Source organism: Monomorium pharaonis, chromosome 11 (assembly GCF_013373865.1).
Source record: "Monomorium pharaonis isolate MP-MQ-018 chromosome 11, ASM1337386v2, whole genome shotgun sequence".
Taxonomy (NCBI): Eukaryota; Metazoa; Arthropoda; class Insecta; order Hymenoptera; family Formicidae; genus Monomorium; species Monomorium pharaonis.
The window spans coordinates 12,467,660-12,488,969 of record NC_050477.1 but is presented as its reverse complement, the minus strand read 5'-3'; the positions used below and the strand labels follow the sequence as shown (position 1 = coordinate 12,488,969).

Genomic DNA, 21,310 nt, shown 5'->3' with positions numbered 1-21,310 from the left:
TAGCGTTTTCGATTTGCTGACTCGACCCGATTCCGAGTCAATAATTTGTTCTTTTCCACTGCAAAAACTGTGTAAGAAATGAAGATAAAAGAAACAGACCATTGACCCGGAGTCGAGTCAAGTCAACAAATAAAAAACGCTAAAAGCCTAGTTTACACCGAGTACTTGATACGCGTACCAAGCACCATATTCGTACTAAATCGCTTAATGCGCACGGTGTAAACGTTCATGGACTATTTTAGTACGCTCTGGTCTGGTATTCCTGAAATACGAGTATCAGACCAAGTTGGTACACATATCAAAAAATTTTAGCACGCTGTAAACACTTGGTCTGTTTGGTTCGTTTAATCGTATATGAACTGCGTTCCGATATTCACTGCCAGTACTGAAAATCTATAGTTTACGTTATATATACTGTAGATTTTCAGTACTGACAGTAAATATCTCGGAATGCAGCCATGGCTCTAGTTTACACCGAGCACTTGGTACGCGTATTAAGTAGTGAATTTAAGCTGTTCAGCCAATGATTAAACACATTCACTAGTTATTTACTATTTGATACGCGTACCAAGTGTTCGGTGTAAACTAGGTCATGGTGTAAACAGAGATGTACCACAAGCGTTTAGTTAGAGCACTAGAAAAGTAGGTATTCTCACGTCCGCCATTTTTCTTCAAACTAGCAAGTAACTAGCATGAAAAGTTAGATATATTTTGTACATATATACGTCAATAATGTTTGAAAACGCCAAATTTTATGCGACAATAAAACGAAGACACGATATTTATGATCTTGAGACTGTAAAAGTTATTGCGATGTATTATATATATAAAACATCATGCTAGTTACTTGATTAGTTTGAAGAAAAATGGCGGACGTGAGAAGACTCACTTTTATAGTGCCTTAGTTTAGTCTGTACCAACTTGGTAAGGGTACCAACCGATTTAGGGCCACCGCACAAGCTTTTTCGTAACACGTTATGTTACGTTAAGTGCTCCATAAATCTAAGTTCGTACTTAAAATTAAACTTACATCAACGCACAAAGAAACTTTTAACGTAAGTTCTTAAGTTCTTACGTTAAGGATTTCTTTGTGCGTTGATTTAAGTTAAATTTTAAGTACAACTTAGGTTCGTATGGAGTACTTAACGTAACGTAACGCGTTATGGAAGAGTTTGTGCGGTGGCCCTAAGGCAGAATGCAGAAGCCATAGCACATGCGCTATGGTATTACTTTTGGTCTGTTCTTTCTATCTGCACTGTTGCACTGGTGCAATAAGTTAGAATAAGAAAAAATATACTTTGGTCTGTTCTTTCTAGCTGTACTGTTGCACTGGTGCAATAAGTTAGAATGAGAAAAAATATACTTGTCTTACTTTAACTTATTGCACCAGTGTAATAGTACAGCTAAAAAGAACAGGCCACGGGTCTTACTTTAACTTATTGCACCGGTGCAACAGTGCAGCTAGAAAGAACAGACCATAAATCTGTTCGCGTTACTTGCACTTTTCGCACTCGACATCTTCGCTTTCTTTTTCTCCAATGCTCGAGTAATATCTCGTAAAGTGTGCAAAAAATTTTGGGGATTTCAAGCAACGTGAAGAAACCTATTGTAGAATGGTCTCAGATGGCGTTGCAACGCAAAAAGGTTGACAGTCCTGCACGGAGATTACTCGTGCGCTCGTTCAAATTGAATTGACGAAGTCCGTTAATTCTTGATATGGTACGAAGAACCATCGTTCTTCGTGCCCAGATATATAACTCGAGAGAAAGTGAATTTCTAAGCTAAAAACGTGTAAGTATACAGTGTAAGAACTGTAATCAAAACTGATCTGCCAGTTCACTGTCAACTTTCACTGTTTATAAGATTCAACATATTTCAACATTACCTGTTACAACAAAACCTTCCGTGGATTCTGTACTGCAAATTGACTATCTGCAATATATATCTCTTATTTATAGTTTATCAAGCAATCATATGAGATGAATCCAACTCATCCTGTGCCGAAAGTCGAAAATGCAGACAGACTTCGTTATAACGTGTTACTCGCCCCCTTCCAGCCAGCGACAAGAATCGAACTGAAGACCAAGATAAACACCACTGTAGAATGTGATTTTAATGTGAGAAACGTTGGCGACAAGGCGTTAAACGTACGAAAAATATTCCTTCTCCATCTATTTCTCAAATTAAATATTTAGTTTTTTGAAGTAGATGTAATCTAAAACAATTATTAATGATTGAAGATTGTGATTGTTTATGTTCACTTATGTTCATTAAAAGGTACTAATTAATTTTAAGAAAATGTAATAACTTCAAAAAAGTAGAATAAACACTAAGTTTTTATGACTGTTTAAGATTTGTAATTGCCGGTAGATCTGAAGGGTTAAAAATTCTACATGCATATTACATACAACTAACATTTAAAAAGTATTTTTAAGTGCCCTTTATTTCTGGCTTTTTGTTTAACTTGTGTTTAAAATTTTCTTTTAGGTGGCCATAACAAAGCTACCATCCATAGAACGTCGGATTAGCCTGAGCCCATCCGAACTAAAAATCCAAGGAAACAGCAGTGGTACAATATGCATTAAATGGTCACCCAAAGAGGCAGGATGCTGGCGAGACGTGCTACAGCTTACTGACAGTAGACGAATCAAATATGATGTTGTTATAGCGACAACAGTCAAGGATGATAGGAATAGTAATAAAGTGAGAAGAAGGCCCAAACCAGCTCTGTTGAACTCTGTGAACAGCTTTTCCACAACAGGCGTAAACAAGCAATTATATCGTAACATGAAGGCTTCAACTGCTGGAAGTCAATCATTGGTCAATAATCTTGATACACAAGTGAAACAATATAAATCCAAATACAAGAGCGAGATGAATAAAGAGAATATCTCAATCAAAAATAATGAAGTCAGAACATATGTGAAAGATGAGAAACTCAATGAGGACGATAAGTTGAAAAATATCTTATGTGAACAAGGTATGAACATGTGGAACGACAGCAGCATTCTGCCACTTTTATGTCCTTTGAATGGACCACAGGATCTACGCCGAGCCACGTACATCAAAGAGAAGAGTCCTTGCACTGGTGTACTGTACGAACACAATGAAGAAGAGGTCAGTGAGAATGGCGAGTGTGACAAGGACAAGATGCAGTCCGACTTTTCTATATTTCTGAATAAATTTACATTTATGTCCACGGATGTGATTACGAGTTCTCCGGAGTCATCGAGAGGGGAGTCGATAGAAACAACTTTGCAGGGCGTGGATGGTCATAGAACATTTAACATCAGTCGTGGTCTATTTGAGACGTCCGCAATTCATGATGCAAAGCCTCCCATCAGTTTAACATCTACATTACAACCAACAGGTACTTTGCATAACTTGTCGCCAATCAAGCTTGATGAATGTTCCGTCATGACCGATGTTAAGGATTTGATTTCATCTTCACCAATTCAATTTCAACATCATATTATATCAAAAGACCCTAAACAGGATTGGGTAAGTTAATATATTTTTCAAAGTTAAAGTTAATAAAAATTATAAAATTGAGTTAAAAATTGTATGAGTGAGAAACCAATTCAGTTGTAAGTTGTTTTTTTAAGATTAAAAGTTTATTTTGAAAAGTACATATTTATGTTACATGGAAATGTTGTAATTTTTAAAAATTAGATTATTTTAAATAGTTAGGAGTAGATTAACAAATTAATTTAATATTTTATTTGTAAATTAAGTTTATATGAAATATTAAAGAAATATTGGTTTTACATGAAAATATATTTTTTATATAGGTAAAATTTTTTAACTTAGGGAAAATTAATCTAAGTTAAAATTTGTATTTTAAAAATTATAAGGAAAAATTAAAAATTAACTTATTTAAAATTAAGTTAAATGTTACTTTCTGACTTTATTATTTAACATTTTTCTCTAACAACTAGAGACTACTAAACCCTGAGCCTAAGGAATACGCCAAGCCTTTGGCATATTCGATAGACATAAATCCGAATATTCAAATGGCCAATTGTGAATACTTCAGTTTTGAAGTAATTTCCAAGGATGTCGAGTTGGCCAAAAACACTGGAGATATGTACATTGAAATTTCTCCGCCAAAGAAGCACTTTCACTCCAAAATGGCACCTATATCATTGTCGAAGTTAAGCGGCACGAGTGGCAAAATTATAAAAAATAATACCTTGTGTGATAGTGGAAAGAAACTTCAACTGAATATATCTACCACAAGTAAGCTGTGCCTTTTTTAAAACAAAATTTAATTGATTATTTTAAAAATAACACAAGTTAATTAATCTCACCTTTGAAGAATGAAATAAAACTGTCTTTTTACAACTTTAATACTAAATATAATTCAAATTATTCTCAAAAATGTCTCATTATTTTATACATTATTGTATACATGAAGGCAATAAAATATATCATTTTTTAAATTTATTTCCTATTATAATTTTGAAAATTTTGATTTGTTTCTTAATTCTTAATTAAATAAACACACACACATAAAATAGGGTCTTTTAATTTTAAATATAATGATTCTTTTAATGATATTAAAATAACAAGTTCTCTCCTAAAAAAGATTTAACTTTATTGTTGAAAAATATACAATTTATTAAAAAATTTTGATATTAAATTTTAATATAACATTTATTTTCAAATATAATATATATTTTTACAGAATATAGTGTAAACAGTTATTGACTTTTGATATTTCTTATGTGAATGACAGTTTTGTAATCTGGCATCTAGAAAAGAAATGCTCAATTAATGATTAAATGATAACATGATTGAAAGAAATTATGTATTTTCTCTGATTTTGAATTCTTTAATATATCGACAAAAATTGACTTATATTGTTTTTTTAATGATTGAATTGTTTTCTAAATAATATTAGTTTTGATTTGTATATTATAATTGCAGAAAAAAATAGAAGGAATGTACCAGCAATCAAGATAAACAAATTGTCTCTTGGTATTTTACGTAATACAAAGTGGCATTCTTCATCTTCTATCAGAGATTCCAGTTTCAGAATACGAAATGAAAAAGAATACTTTATTTATGAGACATATGGTTTGGATCCCTTTGCACCATCCACAACAGAGGATCCATTTCTTAAAAAGTTAGTTAAGTTCTATGATTTATACAGAAAGAACATTTTGCATTAATATTGTATAAATATTGTAAATTTTTTAATATGTATACAAGATGTTCAACAACAGAAAAGAAGTGATTTTAGTTGATAAAGTAAAACAAAAATGAAGAATAATAAAATTGCGATTAAGGCTTTCTTAATTATAGATGTTTAATATTTATATAAAAGATATCTAAAGCATTAATATCTAAACTTTATAATTAAAAAAAAGAAACTTTTACAGAAATTTTATTATTTTTGACTTTGTAATTTTAAATATTAAAAAATTGTTCCTTTAAAAAAGTGCTTAAAGTACATAAATATTTAAATTATATTTATAATTAAAAAAGTAATTATTGTAAAATTTTAAAGTCTTAATTGTTAGTTTGTTATTCTTATTTTTTATCTTATTTTATTATCTTATCATCTAGAATTACTCTTTAATTTTCTCCCATTTTTTCAAATATTCTGTAGATATCGTTTATATATAATTTAGAAGCCGATCATAAAAACGATTCTTATTAATATAGCGCAAAACAAATTAAAAATTTTTTTTAATATATTTTTTTAAACTACAATTTTTCATCGAAATGTTTAACTTTTTATAAACTATAAGAAAATTACAAATGTTTCCGAATTTATGAGCAGTATGTTAATATTATACTTTATATTATGTAACTTTTGATTTCAATATAGTTTCTATAAAAGTTAATTTTTTTATTTGTGAATATTGATTTGCAAAAAGTTTTTTTATTAATATTAATTTTTTATTGAATTCAACTATAAATGAAAAAGTGAATTTTTAGAATTGTTTTAATATGTTGTACATATGTGGATATTTTGTACAGTACAATGCATTTTGACGAGCCGTGGCTACTACAACAGGAATTGGCATTCACAAAATGGTTGAACACTTTGTTGTCTTCTCCAGAAGATTTGTCCGTTGACATTGAAACTGCCGTAGCGGATATCGGCAAAGTATGGGAAACTTGCAAAACGCAAAAGAACACTATATTGGCTGAAACCAAGGAAGTTGTTTCTGCTAGGTATGCATTATATTAATAATTAATGTATAGAAAAGTTTACTTCTAAAACTTATAATATAAAAATTAAGGAGGTTTTCCAGTCTTTTTACATAATATAAGACTTTAATTAAATTTTGAAGAAACATTATGCTTAATTTAATTATGTATTCCTGAATTTGTTTAAATATTTTGTAGTTTTTAGATAACATTAAAAAAATTATTGAAAGAGAGAGAGAGAGAGAGTTGTACTGGAAAAATTTTAAGTAATTTAATCACAAACAAAATATAAGAATCTCAAAAATATATTGATAAAAAACAAGAGAATTTAAAGAACATTTTAGAATTAAAAAGAAAAGAAATTTTACTGTATTATTTTTATATAAGAATAATGTTAACGAATTATACAATTATCTTTATTATGTTACATTAATAAAAATGCAGTTTTGTTTTTTATTACATTTACATTATTACAAATTATTTTCCAATTTTTTATATCAATATTTTTTAATTATAAAAAGATTTTAAATAACAAATTAATAATAAATTATAATAATTTTTATTGTTTTAAAATTTTTTCTATTATTTTGAAAATAGTAAGATTTCTTTGTTAAAAGATATATCTATATAAATGAAGAAGAACTTGTGATTTTTTCACTTTTAAGCTTGAAAACATTCTTAATAAAAAATAATCGGCAATTATTTTAATTAGTAGTTTTTTTTAGGTATCATACAAGTACAAGACTAAACACATTACGAAAAGCTGCAAACGCTATGTTCAAACGTGATGAAGTTACACAAATTCTTTCACGTACTAATATGTGCATTTCCAAAGGAACTTTGTGTATTAGATCAGATCGTAACCTTCTTCGTGACATTGGTACTTTGAATAATTTTTTTAACATAATTGCATATTTTTAAAATATTATAAATTATCTGGTTTTTATTTTTATAATTTTCGATTTCCTCTATCAAAAGCTATTTTTCTTGTAATAAATCTGGTGTATCCACACAGAAAAATATATATTTTACTACTAAAAAAATTATTACTAATTTACTTTGTTTAAGTAACTGTTATCTTTAATGAAAAATATTATCTGGATAATAATCACAATAATAATTACAATATTCTTCACAAATTTTACAAGAACTTGTTATCATGTATTAAAAAGAATTTATTTTTAAAGAATATTATAAAATGTTATTCTAAAAAAAAAGACATTTTTATTTTACTTAATATTTTTTATTACAATATTAATTGTTAAGATTCAGAGTATTATTATTAGAATTTATAACATATTTTGAATAAATTTGATGCTTATGCTGAATTTATATGATAGTTTTGCAGATGTACAAAACATTTAAAATAAGTATATTTTATATTGATTTTATATTAATCACAATTTAACAGTATGTATTTTTCTGTGCGTATGTATATTATATTAATTAGAATTATATATCAAATTTAATGACTTTGACAACAGGTCTTCAGAAACTCATACTGAGTTTATTTCTGAGCTACAATCCTCTGTGGCTACGTATCGGCTTGGAAACCGTATACAGTGAGAGCATTTCGCTGCGCTCGAATAATGATATCGTTGGTCTGACTCGCTTCTTATTGACGAGATTTTTTTCGGATCCGCGATTGACGAAGATGTCCGGATATTATAAGACTGATCCGGGGCAAAAGTTTGTCATGCAACTGAATCAGTTTATTCTGCGAAAATTCCTGTTTTTAGTCTATTTTTTGGATTATGCCAAACAGCATAAGCTGATCGGACACGATCCGTGTCTGTTCCACAAACGCGCCCAATGCAAGGAGAGTCGCGAGATCCTGCTAAGTTTTTCACGCGAGCTCCTGAGTGGCATTGGCGACGTGACCAAGCTACTACGCGGCCATGGCTATGTACTCACTCATCGGCAAACCTACATTGAAGAGTACGATTACGCCGTGGTGAATATACGATGTGATTTGCGCGACGGCGTGCGATTATGTCGTGCGATGGAGCTCATCAGCGGTGTCCGGGGGTTGACTCAACGTTGCAGAGTACCGGCAATATCACGTCTGCAGAAGGTGCACAATGTGGACGTAGCACTGAACGCCTTACGTCAGGCCGGCTATGTCCTCGAGGGCAATATAGACGCAAAGAGCATCGCTGATGGTCACTGCGAGAAGACTCTGTCGCTTCTCTGGCAGATCATCCATAAGTACCAGGCGCCGCGGTTTGATCGGGCGGCTCGCGTGATCCAAAGATGGTGGCGGGCGCAATTCTGGTACATCTGTGTGAGGAACTTCTTACGCGCGCGTAGAAATCTGGCTGCGACGATAATCCAACGTATATGGAGAAAGCGCAAGATAATGCAGTCTTCGCATGTGATCGAAATTAACTGTAATCTCGAGGAACGCAAAATATTCTTGCGCATCAGAACAGCAACGATACAACTTCAGAGATGGTGGAGGCAGCAGCGAGGAGACGTGAGGCGGCTGAGAGAGAGGCGCGAAGCGACGATCACGTTGCAGAGAAGATGGAGAGCCATGTTGCTGATGCGGGAACAACGAAATCAGTATCGCGTTCTGAAGAATGCTACGTTGACGATTCAAACCTATTGGAGGGCGACGCGAGCGATGAAGCTGCAACGTTCCAAGTATCTCACGCGCAAAGCCGCTGCCGTGCAGGTGCAGACTTGGTGGAGATCCGTCAGAGTCATGCGAGATCAGCGTGAATGGTTCCTCTGCAGTAGAGAGAGCACTCGCACCATTCAGGTCTGGTGGCGGCAACATTTGTTAATGCGAAAGATGCGCAATGATTTTCTGTTGATGAGAGCTGCCGCGCACAGCATTGAAAATTGGTGGATAAGTGTGATCGAAAGGAAGAAATTCCTTCTGTACCGTGAGTGCGCCGTTCGCATTCAAAAAACGTGGAGACGATACCGGGCTCGTAAGCGAAAGACTGCTTGCATGAAAATACAGACGTGGTGGCGAGCGGCGATATGCTCGCGCGATTACAAACTTCGGAGATCCTGCTGCGTGAAGCTGCAACACTGGTGGCGCGGAATCACGCTCGCGAGACATCAACGCGCGGAGTTCTTACAGTTGCGCCAGGCGGCATGCGTTGTACAAAAGAACTGGCGGGCGAGGACAGTCAGAAGAGATTACCTAAAACAACGGCGAGCGGCTTTATCAATACAATCGTGGTACTGTCGTGCCAGGTCAGCGAGGATCATCCGACGACATTACTTGGAAGTGAGAGGCGCCACGATACAAATACAGAACTGGTGGCGCAACGTCACCGTAACTCGGCAAGTCAGAAGGGATTACCTGCAGCTTCGTAAAAGCACCATCCTTTTGCAGACCTTCTGGCATCGACATGTTTTTGCTCGCGCGGATCGCCAGCGATACTTGACGCAGAAACGAGCGTGTGTCACGCTGCAATCTTGGTGGCGAATGATGAGAACGAAGAGCAGATACAAATTGTACAGAACTTGCGTGTTGAAAATGCAAAGGAGATGGCGCACGAAAAGAATCGCTTTAGTTGTAAGGAAACGATTTATCGCCTCGCGTCAGGCTGCAATAGTTATTCAGTCGTATTACAGAATGAAAGTTGCGACTCGAAGATACAAGACCATCAAGCAAGCTGCGTTGATTATCCAGATTTACTGGCGAGCATATGTAGCTGGTAGACAAGAGAGACTGTGTTACTTGTCTCTGCGTCAGGCAGCGATCACATTGCAGCGTTGTTACAGGCGGAAGAGAGTAGAACGTGAGAAGCAACGCCAAAATGAAAATGAGATTGCCTTAATTGCCACGAAGATTCAAGACGAGTGCGGAGAAATTATCCAGGTGAATCAAGATGTTACCACGAAACTCGCGCTTTCAGGCAGTGACTACTGGCAAGATATGATTAGCGGGCTACGCAACTGCAGCAGCGTCGGGGTGCTACTGACTTGCTTAAATAGCTTGGGTACAGACTGCATACTTTTTGCTTAAGGAAGAATGCTGCATGATTAAGTGTTTCTTATACATAAATAAAAGAAGTTTTGAGAATATTTTTATTTCCTAAATATTAAAAATTGAAGACATAATATTAAACACAGGGATAACTTATATATCTAAAAATTTGTATAAGGAGCTCTTCAGTAAGTAGCAAATCGATACAGCAATATTTCTGTCTTTGTTTGATATTAAGCGAGAGACAAAGACAGAACTACTGCTGTGTCGATTTATCTCTTGCTGGAAAGCTTCCTATACAAAGGACAAGAAAAATTTCGAGCAAAATTATAACTTACATGCTATATTGTCGCCTTAAGTAATGAGTGATTTTCTAGTCTTTTCTCTTGATAACATAAATAATAAATGGATAATTTTCACACAGATACTATAACGAAATTATCACCGACCGTTCGCGTCATCCTCTGCGAGCTGAATTTGACCGATGACATTTATAACACGATAGTGCAGAACAATAGATCAGTGCCATGGATGAAGGTCTGTCAGCAAGCATGCAGCATTCTGATCACGCTGGCGAAGTATCCTCACACGAAAAAATATGTCCTTAAGGTAGGTTTAGGAGAAGCCGATGGGGATTGTCTTCTTTCTGTGTCATTATATTCAATAATCATTAAAACAATATTTTGTGTTGATTTGTTAGAAAAAATATGCATTGGCATTAGTAAAGCTTTTGAGCGGATCATTAAAAAATGAAGAAGTGTTTCTTCATTGTGCCACTTTGATATGGCTGCTTAGCCAGGATGAAGATTACTCAAAGGTACAGTTCATTAAATGAGCTGAAAATATATAATTTATAATTCTTTAATTATTGTAGCTTATATATTTTTGCATACTTAAATTTTTTAGCAAATATCTTTCTATATATATTTTTTTAACTTCTCTTTCTCTTTTTTATATTTTTCAATGTTTTTCAGGTTATAATAATATGAAACATATTCAAAAGATTTTGAAGAACTCTTAGTACTTATATATAGAATACAAAAGTACTCCTTGTATTCTATATACTTCTGTATTCTATACATTTTGACGTTCTTAAATTTTCGAAAATTCTTTAATTCTTTTAATAATTTTTTACTTATATTTCTGAATATTCCTTGTATAAATTTTCGCATATCCTTAGATACCTTTTAACTTCTTTCCTATTTTTATATATTTTTCAACGTTTTTTAGACTATAGCAATGTGTCCACAAATAAAATGGCTGATGAAAAAGATTCAACAAAAGGTATTGAAGGATGGCACAATGGAAAAATTCCAAAAATATAAAAATTTAGAGAAATTATATCCCAATTGTGAACCTAGCCGAAACGCGCAGAGACCACATCTGTTCAACGATTTGAGTTTTGCCGTTGCAGCTATTGTTACGAAAACTTTCACGTGATATATTACAAAAGGTTTGTAAACTTTTTATAAGTACTAAACTTAAAAAAATTATGAATGTTGACTGATTCCTATTAGATTCAAGTCATAAAAAATGTTAAAACATAAATTAAAACTTTAAAAGAGATAATCTAAAATATGTGTGCGAGGAAAAGGATTTTGAAAAATGTACCTGCATATCTGAGTTTTTAAATAATAATAAAATTCTAAATATGAAAAGTTGACAATCTCCGCGACTAAAGCCGGAAAAATCAAGACAATTAAGTTTTCATTCTGCTTTAATAACTGATTCATTCCTAAAAACGTGGCAGAACGTTGACAACGTTGACAACTCGATCTGCATATAGTACAATAAGATATAAATGTAATTTTTATTTACAGTGAATTATTTACTCACAAATAAAATTAATAATAATAATAATAATAATAATAATAATAATAATGCCGAGATGACGATGACAATAGTAAAATGACGATGATTAATGACAATGATGGTGACAATATGACAATGACGATGATAAATTATAACTATATAATAGTGATAAACCGTAATTAGCAACAGCAGTAGTAGACTCTAGTAATAATGATTGTAGTGGTAGTTAGTCGTAGCGGTAGCAATAATTGTATTTTCCTTGACTTAATTATCATGTACAGACTTAAGTTCTTTGATCTGTTTAATTAGATACGCCTTCTCGTCGTTGAACTGTTCGTCTTCTGAACGATCCGTGTGGAAGCGCGTCAGGAACTCGATCAGTTTCTCCTGATTACGGAGTAATATGTCTAGAATGGGTTTTGGTTTGTTGGGATTCGCCACAAATACCTGGATACAAATGGAGATCACTCATTAAACCTTCCTTTTGGGATCATTTCTTACATATCGCGTCTGAATAGATTGGAACTCGAAAATCTTAAAACTGCGATGTGTCAAGAGACACTCAAAAATAAAAGATTTTAATATTAATTTGATTGAATTTTTAACCAAATTAAACCAATTAAAAATATAAATTTTTTTTGCAATTGAGCGTTGAAAACTCATACCTTGAAAACGTGGAAAGCTTCAAACTGTATATTGCGAGACTTCTCCTTCAGCATATTCATCATCAATTTTAAATTATCTGGATTTGATATATATCGTGTCATAACCTGTAACAATTTCAACATAAAAATCGATTTGAGCGATAGGTTGCCGTTCGCCAATAGTTGCTCACGAATTAAGAAGGCAATAGATTTCGAAAGTTTTATTGAGACCATTCTATTATTCCACTAATTTATATTAAGCAACTTGACTAATTATTCTATTTAAAGATACTTTTGACGAAATACAACTGCATATTATATGTCTCAAAAATTTTTTGTTTATATAAATTATTGCCGTTTCTTAAAATCTCTATTGTATATTAGTATTTTATATATTGACTGTTTATAATTAAAAAATATGTCGACAAAATATATTTTCTTTTTTTTGAAAGTTACATATTGTTTATATTTATGAAACAGACATATGTTATTTAGACAATATAGTGATTAGATGCTTATACACGTAAATTGCTTTATACATTGAAATACAATATCTAAATAAATATTTCAAAATCTTTGTGGTATAATTACTGTGTACGATATTTGTTTGTGAAAGATAAAACTAGATACTTACTGTAAAATTGTGTCTATCGAGCAATAGCTCGCCCAATAGTTTTAAGCTCTGTCGTCGTGTTACATAGTTTTCTGAATTGAGTAACCTCTGATAATGTGAAAAAACTTTATCGTAATGTATTTCTAAGAATTCGGCGCTGAGTATTTTGTGCCTCGTAAGTAATTCCTGGATAAAATCACAAGTCACTTAATCATATCAGTATACGTACTTGGTAACTAAAATGTTCAGTAAATATTTAAGGAGGTTCTTTAACTTATACATGTAACTTTTTTATATTCATACATATCTTTTATCATATAGACTTTTTTGCCCTCTTCAACATAAAAAATGAACAAATCTTAAGCATGGAAACAATAATTTGTTATTTCAAACTATTTTTCTTGATAAATATTGATTTGGAAAAATGGAAAAATTTGTTTAATGATTTAAATGTAGTGCGAGGATTGTTCAAGTCAAACCTGGACTTTTGAGTTTTTATAAAATAAAAGAACAAATATCAAGGAGTGGAAACTGCATTTATTGTTCGACATACTACCTTGCTACATTTATACATTTATCCCAGCGTTTAACTAATGCCTGGAAAGCTTTGGCATAGAAAGATTTGTCATTACGTCTGAACCATTCTAGGACAGCCTGCTTCACTTCATCAGTGCAGAAATGGTAACCTACGAGGAACTCCTTTAAGGGTCTAAACAGGTGAGAATCACTCAGAAAGGAGTTCCTTGGAGAAGGAAACATTTCAGCACTGATAAAGTGAAGCAGGCTGTCCTAGAATGGTTCAGACGTAATGACAAATCTTTCTATGCCAAAGCTTTTCGGGTATTAATTAAATACTGGGATAAATGTATAAATGTAGCAAGGTAGTATGTCGAACAAGAAATGCAGTTTTCACTCCTTGATATTATGTTCTTTTATTTTATAAAATCCCGATTTGACTTGAACGACCCTCGTATAATGCGTAGTTATGATTTAAATACAAGACGATTAAATACGACATTACTCACATTTTCATTTAATATGCCGTTATATTTAAGTTAAAGAGATTGTATAATTTGTAAACGTTTTGTACTCTTACACGAAAATAATGTGATAAAACTTCATTTTTTTTATGCCAAATTATTCTTTATATATAAACTCTTCTTATGAATAGTTTTGAAATATAGTTAAAAAATTTATTTTTTTGTGATTAAATTACTTGAAATTCTCCTTTTTGTTAACTTAAAATTTAAAAGCCACTTCAGAAAGTTCTTTATAGAAAACTTATATAAACATTTTTATATAAAAATTTTTTTAATGCTTATATATCACAAACTTATTTTTTTAATCTGATCAAGTTATTATATGAGAAAACCTCAAAATATTTTCAAAGTAAAAGTATAAATTAAGAATAAAATAATCCATAAATTAAAATATTTGCACATGCTACTTGTTTATGTTGTACAGCATGACGTACTTTAAATGTAGAGAAAGCGTCAGACGCGATATCGAACGTAGAAACCTCGACATATCTGAAGAAGTTGTAAAAGTCATCCGAGTAGATCATGATCTTAGCTAGAGCTTCGTATCTCGCACACTCTCGTAACATCGTGCCACAGTTGAGTGCAATGTCTTGGTGCTCGTATCTACAGGACAAAGTACATCCAATATTATCAAGTAATTTTATTATTTAGCTGATACTCCGCATAAAGGAAAAAAGGACTCACCCGGACATAAGTGTAAAAAGAATTTCAGGTTTGGTACATATGTATTCTACTGTGGGCGATCTAGTTCCGATTTGTCTCCGTAAAATGTTATTGAAGACCTGTGCGACATCCTTCTTTCCCTTAATCAATAATAGAAAGATTATATCTTCGTAACAATCGTTAGATCCTAAAGTAAATGAATTAGCGAAGCATTACAAAATGTTTCTGAATTGGCTTGACAAATTGAATGTTTTCTACACGTTAAAGTACACACAAAAATAAATCATGGACTATTAAAGTTTAAGAATAAAAAAAAATTATATATCGGTGATTTATTTTTTCGTTCTTAAATTTAAATTGAGTATCCTGCGATTTATTCTTGTGTATATTTGAACGTGTAAAAAAAGTTTTTAATTCCTATAAAGCCAATTCGGAGGAGATTGTTGTATCCTGTGGTGTGTCGATATAATGTTCCACGTTAGTTTAGAACATTATAGCGTCAATAATTCGGAAAAAGACGTAAAATTGCAAATTACACACACACACATTTTTTTACAACATGTTCTATATATAAAAATAAATCATTCCCGAGAATGCGTAGTAGTAACCAGTCACGTTTGAATTAAAATGCTAAAAACAATGACTATATGTAAATGTACATATTAATACATGTAATTGTTTTTGTATATAATTTTTGTGTACATTTTGACCTAAATATAATTGCACCTAACCATTGTGGTTCCTTCATCGTTTATCCTTACCATTGTATGTGCAATAATTCACCTCATCTTCTCACATTATGACAACATATAAGGACAACCTCAATAGTATTAACTATGAAATAGTATGTTTCCCTTACATTAACATTATTCTGAGTGAAAATTCATCCACAAAATTATGAATTTTCTACTTTATAAGTTGCAAAGTATTAGAATAACTGAACTATTTTAATGTAAACAAAATCTTATCAAATGGCAAGCATCTTAATACCAGATTCTAATAAATACTTTAATATGTAATAAATAAGTAATAAAATCGCATATGTATACACATTTTTGTTTGCCACAAAAAATATTTGGGTTGCGTTTCACATATAATTAAATGATTGTACCTCGAAGTCGATACGACTCAAATTTTGCACCAACAGAAGCAGCAGATTGCTGTTATACAATTCCTGCGCAAGCTGTGCCACCACGATGTCCGCCTGTGGCTCCGTCTCGGCTGTGCCATACAGCATGTTTTTGATGTGTACTAGATTCTTGCTGACGTCTTCTTGCGCCTAAAAGGGAACGTATTTCATCGTAGAAACCGATGCGTATCTGCAACAACATACCTTCTCTACCTTCTTGTCGCCGCGTTCCAACGCGTTCACCGCCTCCTTAAGCGCTTTCACCACTTCTGCAGGGCTTTTCTGGGACTTTCCGAATAGAGGCATATTTTCTTAGAATGTACGCACCTTATGAAACATTAAAAAAGAAACAGATATTCTTTATTATTATCTGCTACCAGGGAATATTGTTAAAGAATGTTTATGATATTTGATTAACCAGGATATTTACTTAAATATTATAAAAGAAATCTCTGAGAATTTTCAGATTTTCCAGGAATTGTATCAAAAATTCAAGATAAGATTAGAGAATTTTTTAATACAGTTTTAAAATATTTATTTTATTATACCTATTAATATTCCTTAATCACATATGCAATTATAAAGAGAGCTATTAAAGTTTTAAATGTTAAATTTAAGAAAATATGAAAAAAACATGAATTAAATATATAGAAATCAGGGGCCTAAATCAAAATAAAATTATAGTTTAGTTTCAGTTATAGTTTAATAAAATATTTGAAAACTGTACGGGTTCATTTCAGTGTAACAAGTTCTAATTTCTTAACAAATAAAGAAAACAAACTGTTTAAATTGCAATTTTTCCAGTTCTGGCTCTTAATTTTCCGGTTGTTAATAAATAGTAGTTAATATTAATTAATAGTATTTAATAATATTTAATAATTTAAATAATTGAGTGTGTAGAGAAAATAAAGGCTGAGTTGAATTGTCCCCATAAAGTCATTGAACCACAAAAAAAGAAACGAGAACCAATTAATACCAGTTCCAATTAGTATGAATCTTTGATAGTAATAAAATGATCTGTCCACAATAGATTCAACTAGAAGTATAGAATTGGTGAGTGATTAAACAAATAATACCAATTTAAAATATAAAGAAATTAGTGATAATAAAAGACTGTATTGTCTTTTGTCGTCACTAATTTCTTTATAAAAAAGTCACAATATGCACATAGATTTATATGCTAATATTTATTGCTAACTAATAGTTAATATTTTGTATTATCAACAAAAAATTATGAAAAAAACAATTTCATTAAAAAAAAATAGATAAAATTTAAATTTAAAAGTTAAATTCAAAAATTTTCCTTTGAATATCAATAAAATTCCTTTTTCTGGTTTTTCCTGACAGTAAATATCCTGTTAATAATCTATTATAATTATTCTTCATAATAACATGATTGTTACTTTGTAGAATTAGAATAAGTTTTTCTTTTTTAAAAAATAATTGATTATATGTTACTAACTCTTCAAAAAGTTACAGTTATAATTACTAAAAAATTTATAAGTCATTATTTTTTAGTTATTTTTCTGTTAATATTTTATAATGTTTATATATTGATGTTTTAAATACAAGAATATCTTACTAATTTAATATATTATGTATATTTTATTCCAATTTTTAAAATAACTAAAATTTATTATATATAAAGTATTATAGCATATAACCGAGTATAAGTATATTAAATAATTTAGGGTGCTTTCCTATGTTACATATACCATAGATTTTCAGTATTAGCAATGTATTTTGGAATACAGCCTTAGTAATGTTAGAAATGTAAGATTCATATATATTTGAAATATAGCAATGCATAAACATTGCAAGGAATTATCCAAAAAAGTAATTAAAAAGTAATGATTTATTGACTTTTTGAATAAATATTGTAATATTACATTAATTTGTAATGGTTACTACTTTTTGAAAGAAAAAACTAATTACTTCTACAAAGTAAAACTATGTTTGGAAACACCACCCAAGTGCGCCTACATATTACTTTATTCTTGTTTAATATTTAGTGAACAAAGAGAAGGTGGTATACGAGAATACTCTGATGTTTTCGAATGTAGGAGTCTAACCCTTTCTCAATGGTTGGATACGACACCATGAATGTTATTGATATCCGATGACGATATCTCTGTCTCAATTTCACAATTGTCCAGACAGATACACGAAAGGAACAGCAATAAAGGAGAGCAACAAGTCATCCTAATGCGATCAAGGCGACCTAACCTCCAAAGATCCGTCGCTCGACCCGTCGATCAGGTCTGTCACTCGATCGGAGTCGAGAGAATCCACGAAAACGAGGTTGCCTTGAAGTCCGAGAGAACCAGAACTCAACACCGCTCGGCAAGACAATCGCAATTAGTTAACGCGGCGTAATCAATAGCGGACGCGGCGAGACATCCCTCGAGACATCTTTCTCTGGATTAGATTAATCGTGAACTTCTTCCGATTCAAAGTATTTCGACCATCAGCCATTACAAAAATAAAAGGACTTCCTAATTTCAGATTGTAAGTCAAAGTGTCACTGTTCGTTGCCTCCTTGGAAGACAACCCGTCGAGATGTCAATCCTCGTTGTTCGTTGCGCGCGCGCGAGTTTACGGAGGTTGCGGAACCTAACCTATAACCTGTCCGCTGACCTTCGCTTACCATGCAAAGGAATCCGAGCGGTGTTCAAAGGATCTCACTCGCGACTCGGATGTGCGCATACGAGAAGGTGAGATTGGGATCTGCTGCCCTGGTTGCTGCTGCTGCTGACGACGATGACTGTGACCGATAACTGCGTTACGCTGCGTGCAATGTGTATATAATATATATATATATATATATATATATATATATATATATATATATATATATAACATGCATACACACACACGTGTGTGTGTGTGTATATACACGTGTGGTGTGTGTATATATAATGTGTGTGTGCGTGTGTGTGTGTGTGTCACCTGCGTGTTGCGTATCACATCAGATTTTCACGTACGAGGTACACAGGATGCACGCACACGTCTTCTTGCATGCGCGGCGTCGTCGTCGTCGGCAAATAACTTTATCCGACGACTTTTCCGTAATAATAACGCAAGACTGCGGAATTGCGGATACCAGCGAACGCAACGTATCGTACGATTCGCACGCGTACGCACGTACGTTGGTACTCGGTATATATGATGTACGGGATGAGTCACGGGACCACTACGTCCACGGCGGAGAGATCACCAACCAAACGCTCGGCGACCGATCACCAGACGCGAAAGCGTGTCCGCGGCTTGGTTAAGCTTGGCCGATGCGGTTGAGATCTCGTCTGATATTTTTTTCAATCGTGCATGAATCGAATGGACAAGGCGAGCGTCTAGGAAAACGACGTAGCCACACGGACAGATCCGTTGGTGAGTCGCTCAGTCGCTCCACTTATGGCTCACCCTGTATCACATACAAGATACGACGAGTACGATGATAACCGCATACGGCGCACGGGCGCATACGTGTTTCGTATGGCGCAGTACATACATACCATACTTTAAGCCGAATACTCGATTGGGATTGGTCGATTCCTTATGTTTACGTCTTACGTTCATATATGTGTGATGGCCTTAAACGGTCGTGGCCAATCCGACGCGTCGAAACCTTATGTTATGGTTATGTTAGAGCATTAGAAAAGTAAGTATTCTCACGTCCGCCATTTTTCTTTAAACTAGCAAGTAACTAATAGCTCTAGTTTACACCGAGCACTTGGTACGCGTATCAAGTAGTGAATTTAAGCTGATCAGCCAATGATTAAACACATTCACTAGTTATTTACTATTTGATACGCGTACCAAGTGCTCGGTGTAAACTAGGTCAATGCTCTAGTTTACACCGAGCACTTGATACGCGTATCAAGTAGTGAATTTAAGCTGATCAGCCAATGATTAAACACATTCACTAGTTATTTACTATTTGATACGCGTACCAAGTGCTCGGTGTAAACTAGGTCAATGGCCTAGTTTACATCGTGCATTTGATACGCGTATCAAATAGTAAATAACTAGTGAATGTGTTTAATCATTGGCTGATCAGCTTAAATTCACTACTTGATACGCGTATCAAATGCACGATGTAAACTAGGCCAATGGCCTAGTTTACATCGTGCATTTGATACACGTATCAAATAGTAAATAACTAGTGAATGTGTTTAATCATTGGCTGATCAGCTTAAATTCACTACTTGATACGCGTACCAAGTGCTCGGTGTAAACTAGAACCATAAGTATGCTAGCAGCCCGTAGTCAACATCTGCAGCGCTACAAAAAACCAAACGAGAGAACGGCGAACTAATGTACGATGCTATCACAGTATAAGTGTGCATATATATATACTGTGACGTTATGCTCGTAGACGACACACACTTACATGTGATAAATCTCTATACTGCGCACACATTTGAACATAACCTCATGGCATTTAAAATTCCCGGGTTTTTAGTATTTGGTAGCGCTGCAGATCGTTGTCATGTTGAATACGGAACCTCTCACTTGCTCTAATGAGAAAAATAGGCTGCTAGCAGTCCATACTTATATAGTCAAAGACCGCATCAGTACTGCATACCGACAACTATCGGTGTCGTTGCGCAGGTTTTTTGCCGTATAAAATATCTGCGCAACGACACCGATACTTATCGGTAGGAGGTACAGAATTGAGCCTCTGGAGTCTTCTGTTTTACCGATTGAACGCTAATTATTTTTGGATAAGCTTGGCTCTTAATTGATTTCATGGAATTGTAAATCCTTCTCCAGAATTAAAGTATAGACAATAACAAACGGTGGCTAACTACAATTTTATGTAAAAGACAAAAAATATTAAAAAATTATACTTTTGTGCAGTTGTCACGTAATTTTAATCTGCAGCGTTAAATTTTAAAGACTCTGTACAAAATAACTGTTATGCACCGTTGTCATTATAGGAAAGAATAATAATGTGTTTTCAGAAATGAGCTAGAAGCTTTTGGTATAAGAGAGAATAATTTATTTGAAAATTTCATATGTGTGAGTGATGATTCGGAAAAAGTCGAGTAATATGAGTAAGTAGAGTAATATGAAAACAATTTTTTGTTCTCGATATAAAATCAAATTCACAGATTGATATTAATATGTGTACTTTAATTCTGGAAAAAAATTCCTAAATTTATAAAAGAAATATATACGAAATCTCATTAATGATGTGCACAAAACTCTAAATTATTGATTCCGATCAAGTTTGAGAGGCAGTCCAGTATAATACGGTTCTATAATTGATTGATGCAATATTAAGATAGTATTTAA

The 21,310-nt window shown here is 32.9% G+C and overlaps 2 protein-coding genes across 11 annotated transcripts; one reads left to right on the top strand and one right to left on the bottom strand.

The window, feature by feature from the left end:
- The first annotated feature begins 1,531 nt into the window (after nucleotides 1-1,531).
- On the top strand, nucleotides 1,532-12,197 carry LOC105828403 (protein abnormal spindle). Of its 2 annotated transcripts, XM_012666711.3 has the most exons (11): nucleotides 1,538-1,791; nucleotides 1,959-2,147; nucleotides 2,488-3,501; nucleotides 3,939-4,239; nucleotides 4,930-5,128; nucleotides 5,989-6,186; nucleotides 6,888-7,042; nucleotides 7,647-10,124; nucleotides 10,536-10,720; nucleotides 10,812-10,928; nucleotides 11,342-12,197. In XM_012666711.3, the coding sequence occupies exons 2-11, from the start codon at nucleotides 1,980-1,982 to the stop codon at nucleotides 11,549-11,551; spliced, it is 5,025 nt and encodes a 1,674-aa protein (XP_012522165.1). In that variant the 5' UTR covers nucleotides 1,538-1,791; nucleotides 1,959-1,979; the 3' UTR covers nucleotides 11,552-12,197. The 2 variants fall into 2 exon arrangements, with proteins under 2 accessions (XP_036149529.1, XP_012522165.1); XM_036293636.1 differs by lacking the exons at nucleotides 10,536-10,720; nucleotides 10,812-10,928; nucleotides 11,342-12,197 and having other exon boundaries at nucleotides 1,532-1,791; nucleotides 7,647-9,839; nucleotides 9,907-10,063.
- On the bottom strand, nucleotides 11,908-19,426 carry LOC105828404 (protein Mo25). Of its 9 annotated transcripts, none has more exons than XM_036293639.1 (9): nucleotides 18,997-19,426; nucleotides 18,660-18,799; nucleotides 16,217-16,339; nucleotides 15,995-16,162; nucleotides 14,905-15,023; nucleotides 14,655-14,823; nucleotides 13,202-13,366; nucleotides 12,589-12,693; nucleotides 11,908-12,370 (listed from the first exon to the last, which is right to left on the bottom strand). In XM_036293639.1, the coding sequence occupies exons 3-9, from the start codon at nucleotides 16,316-16,318 to the stop codon at nucleotides 12,188-12,190; spliced, it is 1,011 nt and encodes a 336-aa protein (XP_036149532.1). In that variant the 5' UTR covers nucleotides 16,319-16,339; nucleotides 18,660-18,799; nucleotides 18,997-19,426; the 3' UTR covers nucleotides 11,908-12,187. The 9 variants fall into 9 exon arrangements, with proteins under 9 accessions (XP_036149532.1, XP_036149534.1, XP_036149535.1 ...); XM_036293641.1 differs by having other exon boundaries at nucleotides 16,226-16,339; XM_036293637.1 differs by having other exon boundaries at nucleotides 12,188-12,370; nucleotides 18,962-19,426.
- Nucleotides 19,427-21,310: the final 1,884 nt, after the last annotated feature.